At 39.3% G+C, this 19,583-nt stretch overlaps 2 protein-coding genes across 7 annotated transcripts; both read right to left on the bottom strand.

Moving 5' to 3' along the window:
• Positions 1 to 342: 342 nt before the first annotated feature.
• On the bottom strand, positions 343 to 18,941 carry LOC115665179 (cysteine-rich receptor-like protein kinase 44). Of its 5 annotated transcripts, XM_056315990.1 has the most exons (9): positions 18,427 to 18,939; positions 18,238 to 18,335; positions 17,462 to 18,137; positions 16,763 to 16,876; positions 16,502 to 16,692; positions 16,209 to 16,419; positions 15,859 to 16,096; positions 15,568 to 15,718; positions 14,895 to 15,452 (listed from the first exon to the last, which is right to left on the bottom strand). In XM_056315990.1, exons 3-9 carry the CDS (start codon positions 18,048 to 18,050, stop codon positions 15,150 to 15,152), a joined length of 1,797 nt encoding a protein of 598 aa, XP_056171965.1. In that variant the 5' UTR covers positions 18,051 to 18,137; positions 18,238 to 18,335; positions 18,427 to 18,939; the 3' UTR covers positions 14,895 to 15,149. The 5 variants fall into 5 exon arrangements, with proteins under 5 accessions (XP_030442929.2, XP_056171965.1, XP_056171964.1 ...); XM_056315989.1 differs by having other exon boundaries at positions 18,238 to 18,939; XM_056315988.1 differs by having other exon boundaries at positions 17,462 to 18,335.
• Positions 5,559 to 9,528, bottom strand: LOC115665180 (cysteine-rich receptor-like protein kinase 44). Of its 2 annotated transcripts, none has more exons than XM_056316008.1 (7): positions 8,422 to 9,528; positions 7,690 to 7,803; positions 7,406 to 7,593; positions 7,108 to 7,318; positions 6,774 to 7,011; positions 6,179 to 6,329; positions 5,559 to 6,045 (listed from the first exon to the last, which is right to left on the bottom strand). In XM_056316008.1, the coding sequence occupies exons 1-7, from the start codon at positions 9,164 to 9,166 to the stop codon at positions 5,743 to 5,745; spliced, it is 1,950 nt and encodes a 649-aa protein (XP_056171983.1). In that variant the 5' UTR covers positions 9,167 to 9,528; the 3' UTR covers positions 5,559 to 5,742. The 2 variants fall into 2 exon arrangements, with proteins under 2 accessions (XP_056171983.1, XP_056171984.1); XM_056316009.1 differs by having other exon boundaries at positions 7,690 to 7,767.
• Positions 18,942 to 19,583: the final 642 nt, after the last annotated feature.

The following is a 19,583-nucleotide window of genomic DNA, read 5'->3' as shown; positions in this document are numbered from 1 at the left end:
GTTCTATTCGAGAAAAGCCAAATTGCATTGACACTGCTTCAGTTCAAGAAAATATATGGAGCTTCTGGTTTACAGAATTTGCATTGATCCACCTATGGATACATGGGTCTCCACAATTTGTGCAATTTCTTTATACTCAACAAGTCGGCGTTCTCCATGTGCAATAATATCGATTGTTTATACAGCGATTTTCATGAGCGGAGTAATTCTTCCAAAACATGACAAGTTCCTCTAACCAGCGTAGAATTTTACAACCGTGGGCTAATGAAACCTTACTCAACTAATCTACGTGCTGGTTCACCTAGGCAAGATACTAGAAACAATCATCTAATTGACAGAAATATTAGTTGCTGATGATTAATCGAGTTCTTGAACGACTCTACTGACTGAAAAATCTGGCTTTTTCGGTTCCGGAAGAGTTCCTGTTTGACCTCCCAAAAGCGTCACTACTTCCGACATTGTCGATCTATCTCCAGGATCTTCCTGGACACACAAGTGGCCGATGTGAATGCACCTGACTATTTCAGCTGTTGAGCCTGATTCTGCTAGAGAAGGAACCGCGTGTTCCAACTCTCTTCCTTCAGTCCATAGCGTCCACGCCTGCAAGATTAAATTCATTTTGGTGTAAAATAAATTATTGGCAGACATCGAGTATTTTCAGCTCAAAACACGATTAAAAGGCAAGCTTTGATTCTTGTAAAATGAATGTAATAAACTGGTTGGTTTGTCGAATGCATAGTTGAACTGTGACCCAATCGCTTCCGAAAGATGTCTTGCTTACACAGGTCTAGCTTCGTTGTCTTTTAACCCTTCGACAATCCCTCTCACTCAGCATCGTCATACTTGCCTCACTCATGTGCCCCAACCGCATATACCATAACTAAGTCAAGTTTGAGTTTGACTCACCTGATAAATTGAAGCAAATCCTGTCATGGTTCTTCCTAGTAAATGATAGAGAAAACTCACCTTATTTCCCTTCATCATTGTCACGGCACACTAACAAATCTTCAGCACTGCACTTTCTATAGTACTTATATTAGATGCCATTGAGTGTCCCTAGAAAAATAAGGTTCTTAAGCTCAAGTATATGCCTCATGTCTCTCATGTGTGCTCTACCCCATCATGCATCCAAGCCTGAATTGTTATTATCTCCACAACTTTGCAGGATGCATTTTTCATCATCAAAAGACTATCGACATTTTGAGTCTGATAAGTAATGAAGAAGTTCTAATGAGGCGTCATATGATAAGAACACCCAAAATCTAGCACCTGTTTGTCTCCTAACGAGCTAGTAATCACACACAAGACAGTTTTCGCCTCACTAGTGGTCCCCTCGGCAACATTCACCACATTGCTTGTGTCATTTTGCCTACCACCTCCATTTAGCAGCTTTGTACAATCTCTCCTTGTACTCCTCTTCTCATGATTCAAAGCACTTCACGCGACCTTGTACTTTCTATGCCGCAACTTTAGCCTAGTTTTACCTCGGGTACTGGACCCCGATGTTCATCTCTACCTTGAATCACTAGTCCATGTTCTACATCATATGCTTGTTTATGATCTCGCAACTTCTTCAGCCACTCTTATAGAGCAAGGTGGATTTTACCTCTTCTGAGGTTATCACAATATGACCTTATAATAGCGAATTATAAAGTGCTCCCATGACTTTAGTAGAAATGCCAACGACATCATGCCCTGTTTTTCATCAATTAGGGCTTCGTCAATATTCTTCAAATCCTTGTGAGTTTGTTAAACTTATCTAAGTAGACACAGATGGAAGTACCTTTAGCAAATCAAAATTGAAAACATTATTTTCAACATGTATAGATGATAATTTAAACCCTTTGTTACATAAAGGGCCTAAAGTTTTACCCACAAAGCTACTACATTCTTCTTCTCAATTGCTTGTACTAACACATCACCCAATTGATTCAACAAGATTATACTCTTCATTTGCTCCATCAACTCTACCTTATAGCCTCTTTCATCATTTCTAACAATTCATCTTAATCATCCAACACCGTTGCTAAACTTTGGGCTGTTAATTGCACACGCATCTTAATGCTCCACAACCCAAAGTTGTTCTTGCAGTTAAAGTTCTCAATTTCTATTTTCGCTTCAGAAATAATTACAACAACATTTCACAATGATTAGACAAGTAAAAGCCCCAAATTAAATCTAAAAATCCTTGTCTTAGCTTTGATGCCAATTGCAGTAAAAATAATGTAGAAGCTAACCGATCTTGTAATTTAAGTCAAACGTAAGAGAGCAAAATTACTAGAGAAATCAATAAGAAACAATAAGGACACTAGAGATTTCCATGGTTTGGTTCGAGTGTAAGTACCTACTTCATGGGGAAAGCTTGCTGCCAAGAAATCCACTATAAATTTGGAGAGTACAAAGTTTACAATCGCTCAAATGTTCATTTGTTCCCAGCCACTGACTACAATCAAAGAAAACCTACAAGTGTTATCTCACAATCTCTTACGAAGAACTCACACAGAAAACTCATAGACATTAAATCCTAACATGCTTCTTGTTTGTTCTAGTTTGTGTCCATCGAGTAGAATTCTATTACCTATATGAACATGATAATTGAATCCAACATAATAAAACTTCTTTCAGAAAATCTACTCAAACCAAAAAACCTACCCAAATTAGGAAATTTACTTGAATCGGGTTTCTTTTACAAACTCAAGACGTTTTTAACATGAACATTTAAAATATGAAATTTGACATATTTAAAAGGTACAAAACGTGTGAACAATGATAGTTTAAATCATGAAAGTTCTTACGGGAAGGTCAGAAGAGATGTTTACAAGTCAAGACAAACCAGTGTGAGATTATCCTTAAAGTAAAAAACATTGAGGTCCATTCCGTAACGTATTAAAGCGACAGGAGTTGGATTAGTAACGCCATCGATATTCAAGCGACTTGCGAATAAGATGGACGGTGAGGATGGAAGAAGCGTTAGCCCGTCTGAGTTCATTGAAAAGTCAATTGCGTGAGTTGCGTTTTTCTTTGGTTTCAACGGGGAGACTGGAAGAAGAAGAAGAAGAAGAAAAGTCAAGATATGTATCCCAGTGATGTAGTTGTAAAGAGAGAGAGAGAGAGAGAGGAGATGGGGATGAAAGTGATTTTGGTGACGCTTAGAGCCTTGAATTTTCCATCAAATTACAGCAACGGAGTAATTCTTTTGATAGATTAAATTTGATCCATACGAGTTTATGCAACAAGGCCTAAGTAAGGATTGGACCCATCCGAAACGTTTCGCTTGAGTTTCTCTTTTTTATTTGGGGAAGAAAATCAAATTGATTTTTTTTCTTGGTCGTGTAACTCTTTAGCCCAATTCACTCGAGGTATTACCCACTTTAATCCATTATATTCCGACACCACGGTTTTGTCTCTAGGAGGCCACCCATGTTGATAGGGTCCCAATTAGACACATTTAACATTGGATTTCGGAATCTAGACCATGATTCAATCAAACTGCGCCTCTTCTGAGTTAATTCCAAATTCACACATTTCTATACCGAATTTTCATCCGATGCATAATCTAAAAGGTTTTTCTCATGAAGACTCTATGGCCTTGTTTAAAAAATGGTTATTCGACAAAAAGGAAAAGCAACAACGTCTGGATCTCCTTGAGATTGGAAACGACATTATCAAAAAATCACAAGGAGTTCCTCTCCTTGTGAATGGACATTCTGCTGATACTTAAGCTTAGTTATGGCTATCTGCCATTCCCAATTGAAAATGTTTTTATGCCACATTCACATTCACTTTTTCCCGATGGATATGTAATCGCTGGCTCTCATATGCCTTGGTTATGGAAGGCTTTAGGACTCATTAGTTCAACAAGGGAAACTAGCGTTGGAAGATGATGTTGAGTATGTCAAAGAGTCGCGGAAGGGAACTTTGACCCTAGAGGTTGAGGAGTCCGAATCGATGTATTAATTAAAGTGCACCTTATGGTCCATTCTCTTGCCACGATTGTGGTATGAAATGATTGCTCTATTATTGGCTTTGATAATGCAGAGATTTTATAAGGAATTCAGTGCGTTTTGTTCTCTAGCACTTCATTAGAGAGAATCTCAAATTTCGGTGGAGTCCCACTTTTTTTGAGAAAGCCAGCTTCAAATTTGCTGCGTGCAATTATATTTCACTTCGAAATTGATGACAGAGTTATTACTAGAGAGTTTGTTAGAACATGCATCTCCAAGTGTAACTAACTTAGTATTTGATTTGATATATGGTAGTTTAGAGGAGCTGCCAAGTTTCAACGTCAGTGCTCACACTGCTGGTGCCCGTGCTTTGTAGAAGACAGTCCATTATAGAACTTCTAAAACGCAAACCTAACATTGCAGCTCGGGGCCAAGACTCTCCCTCTTGCCTCGTCGCGATCTCCTCTTGCCAGACCCATCCCTCGCCACCATCTCGGCCAATTAATCGGTCGTATCCTTCAGCAACTGGGTGAAGCTACTCAATTTCCTTGCTTGACATAGAAAATTGATTGGTTCGAGTAATGCAACATGCACTCGTCATGCAAAGTGATGGTATCCTTCTCATTAGGGCATGCACGAGTTTTTCCTTGCTCACGTTAGCCACGCAATCGTTGCAAGTGGCAGCATGGCCGTCGCCACAGCAGAGGAATAGCCCATAGGTGAGATCAAGAGGGCTTTTGCTGGCGGTGACTTTAACGAAGCCGTCGGCATCGGCGGCAGCGGCAGAGGAGAGGGAAGAGACGAGTGTTTTGAGATTTGTATCGTAGGTGGAGCTAGGTGCAGCTTCAGTAGTGTGAGTATAATGCTGAGAAATTTGAAGAAGAAGAAGAAGAATTAGACGAGAGAGAGGCAAAGAATGAAGCAAGAATTCACGTTTTGATGATTGGATGGCGAAGAAGAGACGTTCAGAAGATATTTTATATAGGGTAGTATCAGATAAAGAACTTTGTCCATGCATGGACCACAAGTCAACGCGCAAATCAACTATATAGACATGATGCAATTATTATTGCAGGAAGGGGGAAAATTAACAAGCCGGATAAAATCAATAGTATATCAAGATTTCGCGAGACTTTACAAGAATTTGATCATGCAAGTCATTTAGGTTGCTTGTGACTGGTTTAACCAAGAGATTATGTTCAGCAAAAATTAAATCTCGAGTGTCACAACCCGTCTCTCTCGACCTCTCAAAAGAAAAAAGAAAACGAAAAAAGAAAATACTTTTCGGTTCATATTTTAAATATTTGTGCAAATTTCATAAAACTTCATAAAAAAATTTGTATACGAATGTAGTCCTTAACACCTATATATTATGAAAATTTCATATGCTTAAAATTAATAAAAAAAACCTCAAAAATATGTGTTTGTCGTAATATTGGAAAAACAATAAAACATTTAAAAAGTAAAAGTGCCTTCAAATACAAAAGCTCACCTTACGACCAAGCCTATACACATGAAGGTAGCTGTTCATCTAGTTACGACCATCATCATCATTCTTTCTGAGATCTAATCTATTCGATGAAAGAAGAGGTAGAGATGTACATGTACAGGAAATTCACAAAGACCGCATCTGTCATTTACATGGTTTCTTTACAACCTACGTATGCTCAGTTTACCTATTATCAGACAGCTAAGACAGATCATGAATTTTAATTTCTGCTTGAACCAGCAGTACATGTTACACCTTGAACCCGAGAGTCGTGTCGCTGTCAAATGTTTCGATGTTGATAGCCACTATTCACCGTGGCAACATTGTAGAAGCAGTAAGATCGTTGGTACAAGAACTTTCTGGCATTGAAAGCATATCCAAGGCGATGTCTCGCCCGACTGAAAATGCAGGTTGTTTTGGCTGAGAGAGCACGGACGGTCCACTTCTAAGAAGAACCACCACATCCGTCATGAGAGGTCGGTCCGCTGGATCTTCTTGCACGCATAAAAGCCCTATTTGAACGGTTCTGCGCACATCAGCTGGTGCGAACGATTTCAGCAGGAAAGGGTCCACGAATTCAAGCTCTTTCCCTTCGTTCCACAAAATCCATGACTGCGCATAGTTTATGTGTGTCACCGAGATATTTCATCTAAGTGAATTCAAAACCCTTGGTCCATACACGCCCATAAACACAAGATTCAGATCTCCAAATGAGATGCAAGCATGCTAGGAGAAAGAGCGTTACATATTTTAGCAGCGATGTTGCGCGTTTGGTGAGGTGGAAACCACTATTTTTCTTCCCACTGATGATTTCGAGCAGGATGACTCCAAAGCTGAACACATCAGACTTCGCAGAGAATTGTCCCTCCATTGCATATTCGGGGGCCATGTAACCGCTGTTTCGTGCACAGGCAAAAACAAGTTTCATGGAATTTCAGACAAGTGATTTTCTTTTGTGCACAGGCAAGAGCAAATTTTAAGTGAATTTCAGACAAGTTTAATTTTTTAGAATACAAACCACACTCTGGATTAAAAAAAATTAACAAGAGGCGCTTTTCTAGTGTCCTTTTAATCAAAATGGGAAGGCAAGTGATATTTTACAAAGTTCTTCTCGTGCTATACTGATTTCCGAGCTAAATGAAAATGAGATATATAGACCCCAGTTAGGCAGACTGAAGATCCCGCATACCTCTTTTTGAAAATTGAATTCAGAAAACTATTCTCAAAATATTTTCAGTAACAAAAACTAAAAGGAAAAGAAAACTCGACCGTAATGCAAACGACAATAACTGAATGGAGAAAGATCAGAAATTGCACAAGGCAGGGGAGGCATAGCTTACAAAGTCCCGACAACTCTTCTGGTGTTTGCTACATTCTGCTTCTCTGAGAAAATCCTTGCCATGCCGAAATCCGATATCTTGGCAACCATGTCGATGTCCAGCAACACGTTGCTTGGCTTTAGATCTCTATGGATGATCTTCGGCACGGAATCCTCATGAAGATAAAGCAGTCCTCTGGCAATCCCATGAATTATGTTGTAGCGTGCTCTCCAATCAAGTTGTGATCTCTTCATCGGGTCTGAAAAGCAGTAGGTGACACAATTTTCATTGAATGTGTAAAGATAATAGGAGTGTGGTCCACTTGTGAGAGAAAACAGACTGTACGAGGACTAACCAGAGAGGAAGACATCGAGGCTTTTGTTGGCCATGTATTCATATATGAGTAGCTTCTCATGTCCATCTATGCCCCACCCCAAAAGCCTCACGAGATTTTTGTGTTTGAGTTTTGCAATCAGCTTGATTTCATTTTTAAACTCTTCTACACCCTGCCATGACTTCCTCGACAGCCTCTTTACTGCTATTTCGTTTCCATCTGGTAGAATTCCCTGGAACAACTTAAACAATAGTCATCAGTTATGTTTTTCAGGGTAACTCTCCCACCAAATTGAATATGATCGCATCTAATGTTTAACCTTGTAAACAATGCCGAATCCGCCTTGTCCGAGTTTGTTTGTAAGGCAAAAGTTAACTGTGGCAGCCATCAGAGTTGCCAAATTCATGACAAGCATATCATCAGAAAATTCTAGATCCCCTTTTGGAATCGATAGCTCAATGGGCTTCGCCAATTCATGTCGCAATACATTCTCGTCTTTCTCTTCATCTGGGAAACCCAAAAAGAAAAAAAAGATCCGAATTCTTGTGATTAAACAGTGTCCGAGATATCAGTTGGTGACTGAAACTAACTTGTGTAATATACCTCTGGTCGTTGTCTTTTTCTGTCTTCGAAAGGCAACACAAACCCCAAGGGAAAGTAGCAATGCCCCTACCAGAATACCTAATACCAACAAAACCATCTTTGCCTTATCCAAACCTACAATGTAACAATCAAATAATAAACAAATGTTCAAAATCCAATTTTCAACTCCCGCTGAGAGAACTCAAGTAGTCAGCCAGGCAATTTTACTGGCTGCGAAAATAATAAAAACAGCTAGGATCGGCTCAAGAATCAAGATGTCCAACAAGACTGCTCATCAAGCCGACTAATAAAGAATAACCAAATGTTTTGGAATCCAATCAGGTCAATGAAATGCTTTACGACAACTGGTCTATCATCAGGTCGATCCAATCCCTCTGTTTTCATAAGGAAATCTGTTGTAAAAATTTTCTGCGTGGAAAAATATATATCTTGCATATTTTGTACTTAATCTACTATGAGTAGATGAATTCTAATACATCCTTTATAAGGATAAAACTCAATACGAGAACTTTCATCTGAAAAGTTATTACTTAGAGTTGAAAACTTCTAATTTGACTTTGATACTATGATTTGTGCAATTCTTCCTCTGGCTGTTTCCATAGAACTCTCAAACTGGGAAGATCACACAAAATACTCTTTACGGCAGTTTCCCAGGTCTCATTTCTAATTTCTACGGGCATCAATACTCCGTGACCAACAACAGAGTCTAAGCAAAGAATCCAAATTAATTACCTTTAGAATGCAGATTATAGAAGCGGTAAAGCTCGAACCTCACGTTGCAATATCTGCTGACAACGATTCCACCTTGATGACGGGAGCAAAATGATGTCAGATCCCCCAAGGCCCCCACCAAACAGGTATTACAATCATCCCAAGTGATTTCTCTTGTACACTGCACGAGGCCATAGACATGTTCTTGGCTCGAGAATTTCGAACTGCCCGCCGCAAACATCGATGAAGCGGATGTAGCCTTACTTTTGAGACCATCCATAAACTTTTTCAGGGCAGTGCTCATCTCGTCCGGATTCGATACGTTCTTCTGCTTAATACAATCTGGGTACTTTCCTTGGTAAGTCATCGCGGAGAAAAAATCATTATATGAATAAGATATTTGGCAATAATCATACCAAATATCAGCATCTCTCTTGTTGCACCGGCTCATGATCTCTTGACTTGCAGTCCTGATGCAATCCCCACAAACACTCCTATTCACATCATGCCTGCAAAGTGCTTGGCCAAATACTTGATCAGTGCCATCCCCAGCAGAACTGTTGCTGAAGCCTGTCTTTGCAGTGCTAGAAGCCAAAGTGCCCAGAAGCTGTTCAAGGTTGTTCCTGAATGGACTGCCAAAAGTGTAATTGCCTTTCTCAGGTTGGCAAAGCACATACAGAAGATTGTTTCCATTAATGGGTATGACGAGAAACAAAATTGATGCTACGAATACGAAAAAGGTGACAAGATTCGAATCTCTTGCCATCTTTCAGGGTCGAAACTGTATTCTAGACCAGTGAAGAGGCACTAACTGGGAATGATTTCCATAAACGGCGAGGGAAGAAACTTTCTCTAAGAGTTGAAAGGTCCATCGCATGGAGACAATTCAACATAGTGAAAGTGGGTGGAGAATCTTCGAGTTCTGGTCAAGAGTGGAATTGTTAAATTGCAGCAAAAGAGAAAGTTCTTTGTTCTATTTTTTCTTGCGTGAAAGCGAAGAGAAACTTCACTGTAGCATCTTGAAGTTGACGTGAGATGATGGGTTTAGGAGACCCAAGAATATTTCATTTTCTAGAAAGGGAATCAGACCAACAGGATGAGACCTTTCATTTATTTGGTTCATTTTTATTTCAGCTTTCCACTCCAACGTGAAAGAACATAATCCAAATTCATCTTAATGCACGTCAAAATCAAATTACTTAGAAAACTTAGGATTATACAGAGACCCATCAATGTTTTATGGCTTTTGTGAGTCCACGGATCTGGGTTTGGCGAAGACGGCGTGGGAAGCCATTGAAAAGGCGATGTTTCTTTAAAGTGGTATTTCAGTGGTGATGCTTTTTCCGAGATGATGGCTGGAATTTAAGACTTTTTAACTCGCTTGACTTCGTTCCACTTGAAGGAGAGTCAAATGAAATGCTCAGAAATTTCGTGTGCATCGACCCCTGTTTTTGGCCTTATTCTTTACTTCTGTCTGATCTACTTACAGTTACTATCGCGACCTCACCTGCGCTGGTACACTACTAGGGGTTTGGTTAATGAATTATTAAGTTTAAACCTCGGCCCTCTCAAACCCTACCAATTCGCAACTTAAGGTTCAAGTTGTTAACATACAAATGATTTTCATTTTGGAATCGCGACTAATCTATTTGCGGTAGGTCAATTAGAAGCCTAAATAAAATATAGGGAGATATATTTTATTTCCACAAACTCGAGATTCTAAGCTTGGGGATTTGATTACGCTAGATCTAGTCTAACGCTCTATCGATACTTTTTCTTTCAAAAAAATGTTTGAGTAAGCAGCTAGATCCATTTTATTACCTAGATACTAACATGTGGGGTGATCATGCGACTGCGCAATCCACCAATTTAACACCCAATAAAAACAGCGGTAAATAAATTGCTAGATTAGGATAATAACATACCTTAGAGCAACGAAAGCATCTGCATTGTTAGTTAGAAAATCATACAGACAGTCTTAACATGATTTCTAATTAACAAAGTAATCCACACAATATGTTCTTTAGGGTTTTCTCTTTATTAAGATCAAAACTAACCTACGTGCCATGACATGCGATTAATGAATCCTAACATACGGACTATATGTCATGCGGCAATATGACCTATTTCTAATGACGGGCAAATGATTTATTTTTGGTATTTTTCCAATGAAATTCGGAATAAATAAAATGCCTAAATTAACATGCGATCTACCTTTAAACAAGCAGCTTTATTTATTCTAGAACAACTTCTTTTTTGGTATTTTTTTATTAAAATTCGAAATTAAATATTACTCAAATTAACATGCAATCTATCCTAGTGAAAAATGACTTAATCTATCCTAAAGTGACTCTTTTTGGGTATTTTTATGAAAATTCGAAATAATTAAATATCCTAAATAATATATTATGACTAGAACAATCCCTAATTTAAACTAGGAAATAAACTACCCTAAATCCCAATTTAAATCAGATAATTATTCTATCTTTTAGATACATTTAAGATTCCCTATGCAAAATTCCTAATTTAATTCCTAACTAAAATATTTTTGGATTTTCTTTATTTAAAAGGAAAATAAATCACACACAAGATAACAATTTAAGACCAACCATCCACGCGATCCGCAAGATCTTTCTTATCATGTTCAAATTAGGAAAGGGAATCGAACTAACGGTCATATCTATAGAGTTATAGATATCGACGGAAAGTCGATTGTTTGAATTTGGAAAGCAGATAAGATCCATTATCGTATCCAAGTGGTTATGGATAAGATAACAATTTTTCCGTACCGCCGTGTATCGTACCTTAGGGCTAAGGTCAGATAATCGTCCAGATACGTTGCTGAATTACGAAAAAAAAAGTCCTAATTCGGGGTGTCTTAGAATACAGCGGATATCGCAAGCATTATCCTAAGATATCTAATGATCCAGAATATTCGCAATATATTAAAACACCCGAAAATTAGGAAATTAAATATTTAAAAGAAATATTCGGATAATAGTCTCACCTAATTTGCGGATATTTCCAATTCAAACTCGGATTGGACTCGGGATTACGGATGGGGACGGTGGCCGGCGGCGGACCAGTGGCGGCGACGTTGCTTCGGTGTGGACGGCGGCTCGCGGCTAGGAGCGTTGAGCATGTCGGGGCTTAACCGGAGCTTGTCACCGATTGAGGAATAGAAACGCAAGTTGCTTAAATGCAATGTGAGGTTGTTGGGCATTGCTTGAAGGCCAACAGAAAACCTGCAAAAGAAAACTCCAGTGCGGCAGAGAATAGGATAACAAACGGCGGCATCGGGACTGAATTGGCGTAGCCAGAGCTCCGCTCGATCGATGGTGGTCTCGGTGTCACCAAAGCAGCGAAAGGTTGATGGCAGGAACAATTTGCTGCAGCAGTGGGCCACCAAAATCAAAACCTGGTGCTGAAATCTGCAGAGAAAAGACAAAAATTCTTCTTTTGTTGCTGGTTTCCTCCTGCTTAGCGAGGTGGAGCCTATAGAGCCAACAGTTATTGTAACTGCTGAAATTAACAAGGTGCGTATTCGATCTCTTAATAGATATGGATGCGATGATGATTTTGCTTTATCTGTGATTGAGGAGTTTGTATCAGAAAATCCTTGTGGAACAATTAAAGGTGCACGTGGAGTTGGTGTTCTGATGAGATCCACGACTATGGCAAAATTCAAGCGAGGTTTGGACTTGAAAGACATCTATGGCGGTTGAGCCCATCGGGAGCTATGAGAGAGTAGCAGCGAAATTAGGATTCTATCAAAGCGATTGTGACTTGGCTCAAACGTCGAGCCAAGGTGGAGATTATTAAAATATATCTCGAGTTTGAGCCCGATAAACGAAACCCAACTTGAGATTAATTATTATTTGTGGAAGTCTAAATATTTCGAATTGGGTATTTTACGGACGTCCGAATGTATATTTCTTATTGAGTGTCAAAGTTCAAGTAGGATAAAGATTCCATGCAATTCAGAAAAAAGAAAGAAATAAAATCTGTTTTGATAGCCATGCACATTATCCTCTGGAGTTGGCCGCGCAAAACAAAAGGGCAATTGTCAGTCTTTGACTGTGAGTTCTATGGCCAAAGATTATCCGAAGGGAAAGTCCAAATCTTGGACTTGTGATCCGAATTACACGCGATTTGCATCTCCACGTTGAAGTCGGCCACCGAATCTTATGGAAATATACTATATATTCTTGATCTTGACCGGAAGCAAAAGAAGTCTTTGTGCGCTATTGTTGATGAAGAAGACTTCTTGAAGCGCTGTTGGCTTGCGAGTGCTTGGTGTGCGAAGACGTGCAGAGGGAATTCGTGAATTATATCCATGAAGTTAGCGTTGAAGCCGATTAAACTCTTGTGGAAAGAATTTGTATTAATTCATTCATGAGATTGAGATATTATTTCGTGAAAAATTGTGGGGCTAAACATTACGTGAGTTATTGGGTGTAGTTGGGGCTTGAAAAATACTTAGAGTGTTTGAATGACTCGAGTGTGGTTGTAATTTCCGTTGTATCGCTTGATCTATAGTGGAATTCCGTGCTGCTCTCCTCGTGGACGTAGGTCAGTAAGACCAAACCACGTAAATCTGATGTCTAATTTATTTTCTTATTCCGTCAAATTTATTGGTCGATCGCTTGGCTTCCGCAACAACGGTTGTCTTGATATGCACTGTTTGTGGCATATGAACTGTTGTTGGGGCAGAGGTTTTTGGGGATATCGACCAGAACCGGGTTGCGAAATCCATGAAGAAGACAATGAAAAAAGAGCAGTAGGATGGTTGTTGAAGCCACCCGAGAGAACGAAACAAGGTGATCATGTCTTGAGTGCACTCCAATTCTGAGTAATCACCTCTCCACAGAGTCACTGATGCAAGCCAACAGCAGGATTCCGGAAGAAAGCACATCCTTCACGCTTCATGATTTATTTGGTATCTGAGACTGGCATTTGTAAGAAATGAAACAAACCCTCCCCACAAAATAGTGGTTACGAAACGGATTTGTGTAGAGATTAGGTGCACAAGTACAGATTCGATACCCCTCCCCACAAGGAACAGCAAATCGGGTCAACGCAACTATTTTACAGTGAAGACTGATAGAAGACCAAGACTTCCATTCTAGTCTTCAGCGGGATTGGAACGGAAATGCATCTAAGCATCCTATTGGTCGAGTGACTTTGACTCTGACCAATGAAATGGGTCTACTGAAATCAGCAAATCCAACCCTTTCCTAAATGACGTGGTTTCCATGTCTATGTATGTTAAAAATAGCAACCACGGGAATTGGAGAGACGGGCTCCAAAACAGTTTGCATGGGATTGATGCTGGGCTTTGGCTTTCATGGGTGACCCTTCATCGCATGATCTGGTGGCTAATTGGGATCAGAAAATCGCCACATGGGAAGATTTAAGAGAACACAAAAGTAGAGGGGTATAAATAAGTGGTAATCCCACGAAAAATCCCAAACTGGTACACATGCGATAAATTCATCACAAACTAATTTTTTGACCACCAAAAACCTCAAACTAGTACATCTATAACAAATTTATCCTCTATTAATTCTCGTTAAATTTTACTATCAAATTGTTGAATTAGATGACATGTCACAGTTGACGGGTATACCAATTTGGGATTTTACCCTCCGTTTGTCATAGGTGCACCGAGTTGTGATTTTTCATAGTATGAATCCAATTTAACGGAAACTGATAAAGGGTAAATTTGTCACAAATGTACCAATTTTAGGTTCTTGGTGGTCAAAATATTAGTTTGACGTAAATTTATCACAAGTGTACCTATTTGGGGATTTTGGTGATCAAAAAATTAGTTTTGAGTAAATTTGTCACATATGCACCAATTTGGGGTTTTCCATAATATTAAACCCTATCAATGAAGGATAGTTTTAGGAATTGAAAGTCAAGTCGCATATGTAAATTATTAGGAAGTAGCCCCCCAAGGAAATTTCCTTTCTATACCGTCAATATCAGACCCGTCTTCATCTTTTTAGTCTACTAATAGAACGTTCTGTCAAGGACAAACTGCATTAGTTGAGGGAATTTTCAATGGCAACTCAATCCAAGGAACTAGTTGAGCTAATTGGCGAAAGTGATGTAATTCAGACATGGCAATCCGGACCTAGCGATTTGAGAAGCAAGATGTCTCGAATTCGAATACAGTTTGGCATAACCTCCTGATGCCAAGTCGAGAATCCCTCAAGTTGGGACTGTCAATGACATGGCAATTTGCGATCTTGCTGGTTTATCTTTATCTTATGATTAATCAAATCGGGCAGAAAAAGGCCATAAAAAGAAAAGAACAAAAAAAAGAAAAGGATTCATTTGCAAATTGACCATTGGTAAGGGAACGGATTTTTCCCTCCTGCACTAATCTCCATAAGTCCGATGCTGTACTAGCCATTATCATTATCCAAAACCTGGAAAGAACTGGAGTTCTATTCGAGAAAAGCCAAACTGCATTGACACTGCTTCAGTTCAAGAAAATAGATGGAGCTTCTGGTTTACAGAATTTGCATTGATCCACCTATAGTTACATGGGTCTCCACAATTTGTGCAATTTTTTTACACTCAACAAATCGGCGTTCTCCATGTGCAATAACATCGATTGTATATACAGCAATTTTCATGAGCAGAATAATTCTTCCAAAACATGATGAGTTCCTCTAATCAGCGTAGAATTTTACAACCGTGGGCAAATGAAACCTTACTCAACTAATATACGTGATGGTTCACCTGGGCGAGATACTAGAAACAGTCTTCTGATTGACAGAAATATTTGTTGCCGATGATTGATCGAGTTCTTGAACGACTCTACCAACCGAAAAAGCAGGCTTTTTTGGTTCCGGAAGAGTTCCTGTTTGACCTCCCAAAAGCGTCACTACTTCCGACATTGTCGGTCTATCTCCAGGATCTTCCTGGACACACAAGAGGCCGATGTGAATACACCTGGCTATTTCAGCTATTGAGCCTGATTCTGCTAGAGAAGGATCCACGAGTTCCAACTCTCTTCCTTCAGTCCATAGTGTCCATGCCTGCAAGATTAAATTGATTTTGGTGTAAAATGAATGATTGGCAGACAGTGAGTATTTTCAGCTCAAAACATGATTAAAAGGCAAGACTTTGATTCCCGTGAAACGTAGAATATACATATGCTAGAAGTGTCTGAGCATGTTCTGTAAGATAAAATCCGCTATTTCGTTTTCCACAGATGATCTCAAGCAAAATGACGCCAAAGCTGAACACATCTGACTTCACAGAGAATAGTCCCCCCATTGCATACTCTGGGGCCATATAACCGCTGTCACAAGTATCAAAGTTGGCATTAGTCTTTCCTACTTAGTACCTTCTTAATGACGAACCAAATAGGGTGTTTTCCATGGCAAGAACAAGAAACTCCTAGAGTTTTCAGCTGAACAAAATCAGAAGAAGCAGACTCACTATGTTCCTACGACTCTTCTTGTATTAGCTGAACTTTGGTTTTCGCAAAATATTCTGGCCATCCCAAAATCTGATATCTTAGCAACCATTTCATGATCCAGCAGAACATTGCTAGGCTTAAGATCCCTGTGAATAATCCTAAGTCTCGAGTCCTCGTGCAGGTAAACTAGTCCTCTAGCAATTCCATTAATAATAGAAATGCATGTGCACCAATCAAGCTGCGCACGTTTGTCTGAATCTGAAGATAAGGGCATCATGCAAAAACGTTTGCAATGAGGACAATTTACAATATGCACAAATTCTAAGTAAATGAGTTCTTTCTAAAAGTTGAAGGACACGAGAAAATGAACCGAAGATGTAGATATCGAGGCTTTTGTTAGGCATGAACTCGTATACAAGCAGCTTCTCATCTCCCTCTATGCCGCATCCTAGAAGCCTTACTAGATTTCTGTGCTGGAGTTTTGCAATCAAGATCACCTCATTCTTGAACTCCTCGAGACCTTGCCAAGACTTCCTCGACAACCTTTTAACTGCTACTTCTTTTCCATCAGAAAGCACACCCTGAAAGCTAATTCGGTTAAGCCCTCCACCTACTGGAGTTCAACAGCAAACAATCGCAAACTGACAGCAACAGATATATTACCTTGTAGACAGTACCGAACCCCCCTTGCCCGAGCTTGTTTGAACTTGAGAAGTCATCTGTAGAAGCCTTTAGTGTGGCTAGATCCATGAAAGGAAGTTCTTCAGAGCTAACCAGGTTGCCATCTTCAGTAATTTCCACTCCGACTGGATTTATTAAATCATGGAGCAAAGCACGCGGGCTTCTTTCCAGGTCTGAAGGTACCCGAGTGTGGATTAGCTCTTGTAAAAATGTGAATTAAAACGTCCATTTTCTCATATATACCTTGTTTTGCTTTCTTCCGGTTGAAGTAGACGGCGCAAGATCCGGCAAGAACAGCTAATAGGAGTCCCAAGATACCAACTACTAGGCCAATCATCCCTTTCTTCCATTTATCCCCTGTTTTTCTCGTTAGTTGAATAAACATCGTAGTATATGGATAACATCCTGGAGTATCAATAGCCTATGGAGAGAGATGTAATGTGTATACTAATTGTGAAGTGCATCCCACAATAATAAAGAGGCTAATTAGAATTTTTCAGCTTGTGCTGATTGCCTCAGTAATTTTTCTGCATATTTGGCTATTGCCATTATGAAGGCTATATAAGCTAAGTCTCTTCAGATTCTCTATGATATAAGTTTCACTAGAGACCGTGCTCATTGAATGAAAGCAACCAAGGCTACTAACAGAATTCTGTGAAAACAGAGCCAGACAAGGATAATGAGTTGCTAAAAATTGGCCTCTTCGCAGGGGAATGAAATGAAATAATGGTATAAACAATTTTCTAGGATCTTGGATCCATGTAGAAATCTCCCGTCACTTTAAAAGAGAACAACAGCATTCAAAGTCAAAACCAACCATCATGCTGATGAACTTTTTCGATTTTGTTCTAACCATATATAGCATAGAAGTTAAGTTAGTGGCGATAACTATAGCTTTCTTCTCCTACTAATCTTAATTTTCGATAGATTTCATGTTCTTACCTGTGGAGGCTGGGTAAGATAACATAGAAGTTGTCGAGCCATTGAAAAAGCGGTACAGCTCGTACCTCACATTGCAAGTTCTGCTAACAACCGTTCCACCTTCCCTTGTATAGCAGCATGCTTTTAGATCCCCCAAGGCAGAGTTCAAGCAACTGTTACAGTCCATGTCCGACATATCCCTAGTACACTGCACTAGCCCGTATATTGTCTGGCTCACAGAGTAATTTATTTGCCCCATCACGAACATTTGAGTAGATTTAACATACGCAGCCTCATTGGATATATTGTTCATTAGATACATCAAGTACTTATAGAAACGGGCTGGGTCTGATGCAAGTTTCTCCTGACTATTTGAATCCGGGTATTTACCAGTATAAACCATGTTTGAAAAGAAATCTTGGAAGGAATAGCGCACTTGGCATAATTCATACGAAATTATTGCATCTTTAGCATTGCACAGCTTCATGATCTCTTGGCTTGCATTGCTGACACAACTCTCACACGCTGTGGAAGTGGCATCTCCTCTGCAAAGAGCTTGCCCATAAACTCGGTTAGGGCCTTCTCCGACGGTAGTATTGTTGAATCCCATTGTTGCGGTGTTGTACGGCAGGGAATCAAGAAGGAGCTTCAGGTTTGATTCGAAAGTACTGTTGGTCGAGTGATTTCCATACTCATTCTGACAAGAATATGTAAGATAATCTGCTTCGACAATCTTGTGAAGGCCAAGCATTGACAGTAATATGAATGAGAACTGGAAATAAAAATGTGGACCCCACCCCTCTCCATTTTCTACTTCTGGCACGTCGAATCTTAACATTCACCCAGATAATTCGTCGTATAAAGCACCGAAGTCACGAGGAATGAACACAAGTTTCTGGAAAGCGATTTAAACATTTATCGCAGATATTGGCATTGCATAAAGACTAGAGAACAAATGAACCCAGACAAGAAACATCGTAATGAACCTGGATAGTCTCAGGAAAATGCTAGAAAAGTCATATATGCTGTATGCCGATGGAGACTGGCAAGAACTTACGTGGCCACCAAACTTCGGAGAACCTGAAAAGTCAAGCCTTTGAATGGAAAATGAGATGCTACTTGTGCCGTAGAAGTTAAAGATCCACACGAGACTAGTTCATAATTGATTATGACAAACGAAAGAGAAGTGAAATTGTTGTTATAAGGACAAAGAGCTTGAATAGCCCAGGAAACTGTTTCTGGTTCGCATTCCATCAAACAGTTGAATCATTCCGGGGGTCTGCTTGGTGGAAAAAAGTAGTTTTTTTAAAATTTAATTTGTTCTTTGAATCTCTCAAGGGCTATGCTCAGAAGCACAGAGAACAATCATCCAGCAAGAAAAGTAAAGCTTCTTTGTTTGACCATGAATTCTTGAGAAAAAAAAATGGGTTACTTGAGAAACAATGAATTTCTTGAGAAAATAAATGGCCAAATTTGTTTTTTTGTTTGACCAAACTATTTGAAAGTCAAAAAAATTAGAAACACTTTTTAATACTAAATCCAAGAAAGAACAAGACTGTTTATTCCTGTCGTTAGTGTGCTTGTGATGACAGGTCACAAGATAAGATCATATCCAAATGTCCCTTTCAACTTCATAAAAAGAAAATCACATTCAAGAAATTATTTTATTCTAGCTTACTCTCTCTTTTATTAAGACTATAGACAGATAATAAATTATACATTTATTGGTTAGTCGGGTTTCGGAGAAAGCTGTTAAATGGCATTATTCTGCAAGTAGCAGTAAGATTCTGTCTGCATCATTCGTTATTAATGAGCCAGCGACTCACATTTTGTTTAAATTATTGGTGAATTCGCTATAAGAAGAACTTCATTGACTCTGAACCTTAACAAATCTTTAATCTTTTATGTCCGTTGTCTTTTCTCGGTCAAACCCTTTTGCACCCAGTTACAGATGACAGATGCTAGACGGTCCGTCATTTCTATGTGCATGAGATACTAAAAAAGTGAATGGGGAAGTTGTCTACTTGCAGTTCTGCTGGTATTCACTTCGGAAGTAACAACCATACTAACGAACTTTCTCTTTGAAATTTTTTCTTGGCCAAATGTAATGGTTTTTTAATGAAAATACTGGGGTTTTTCTTGG

This window comes from Syzygium oleosum, unplaced genomic scaffold (genome assembly GCF_021117445.2).
Source record: "Syzygium oleosum isolate NSW1041296 unplaced genomic scaffold, Sole_v2.1 Sole_v2.11, whole genome shotgun sequence".
NCBI classification, from domain to species: Eukaryota; Viridiplantae; Streptophyta; class Magnoliopsida; order Myrtales; family Myrtaceae; genus Syzygium; species Syzygium oleosum.
Note: the sequence above shows the minus strand (reverse complement) of the source record. Positions and strands in the feature narration are given on the sequence as shown.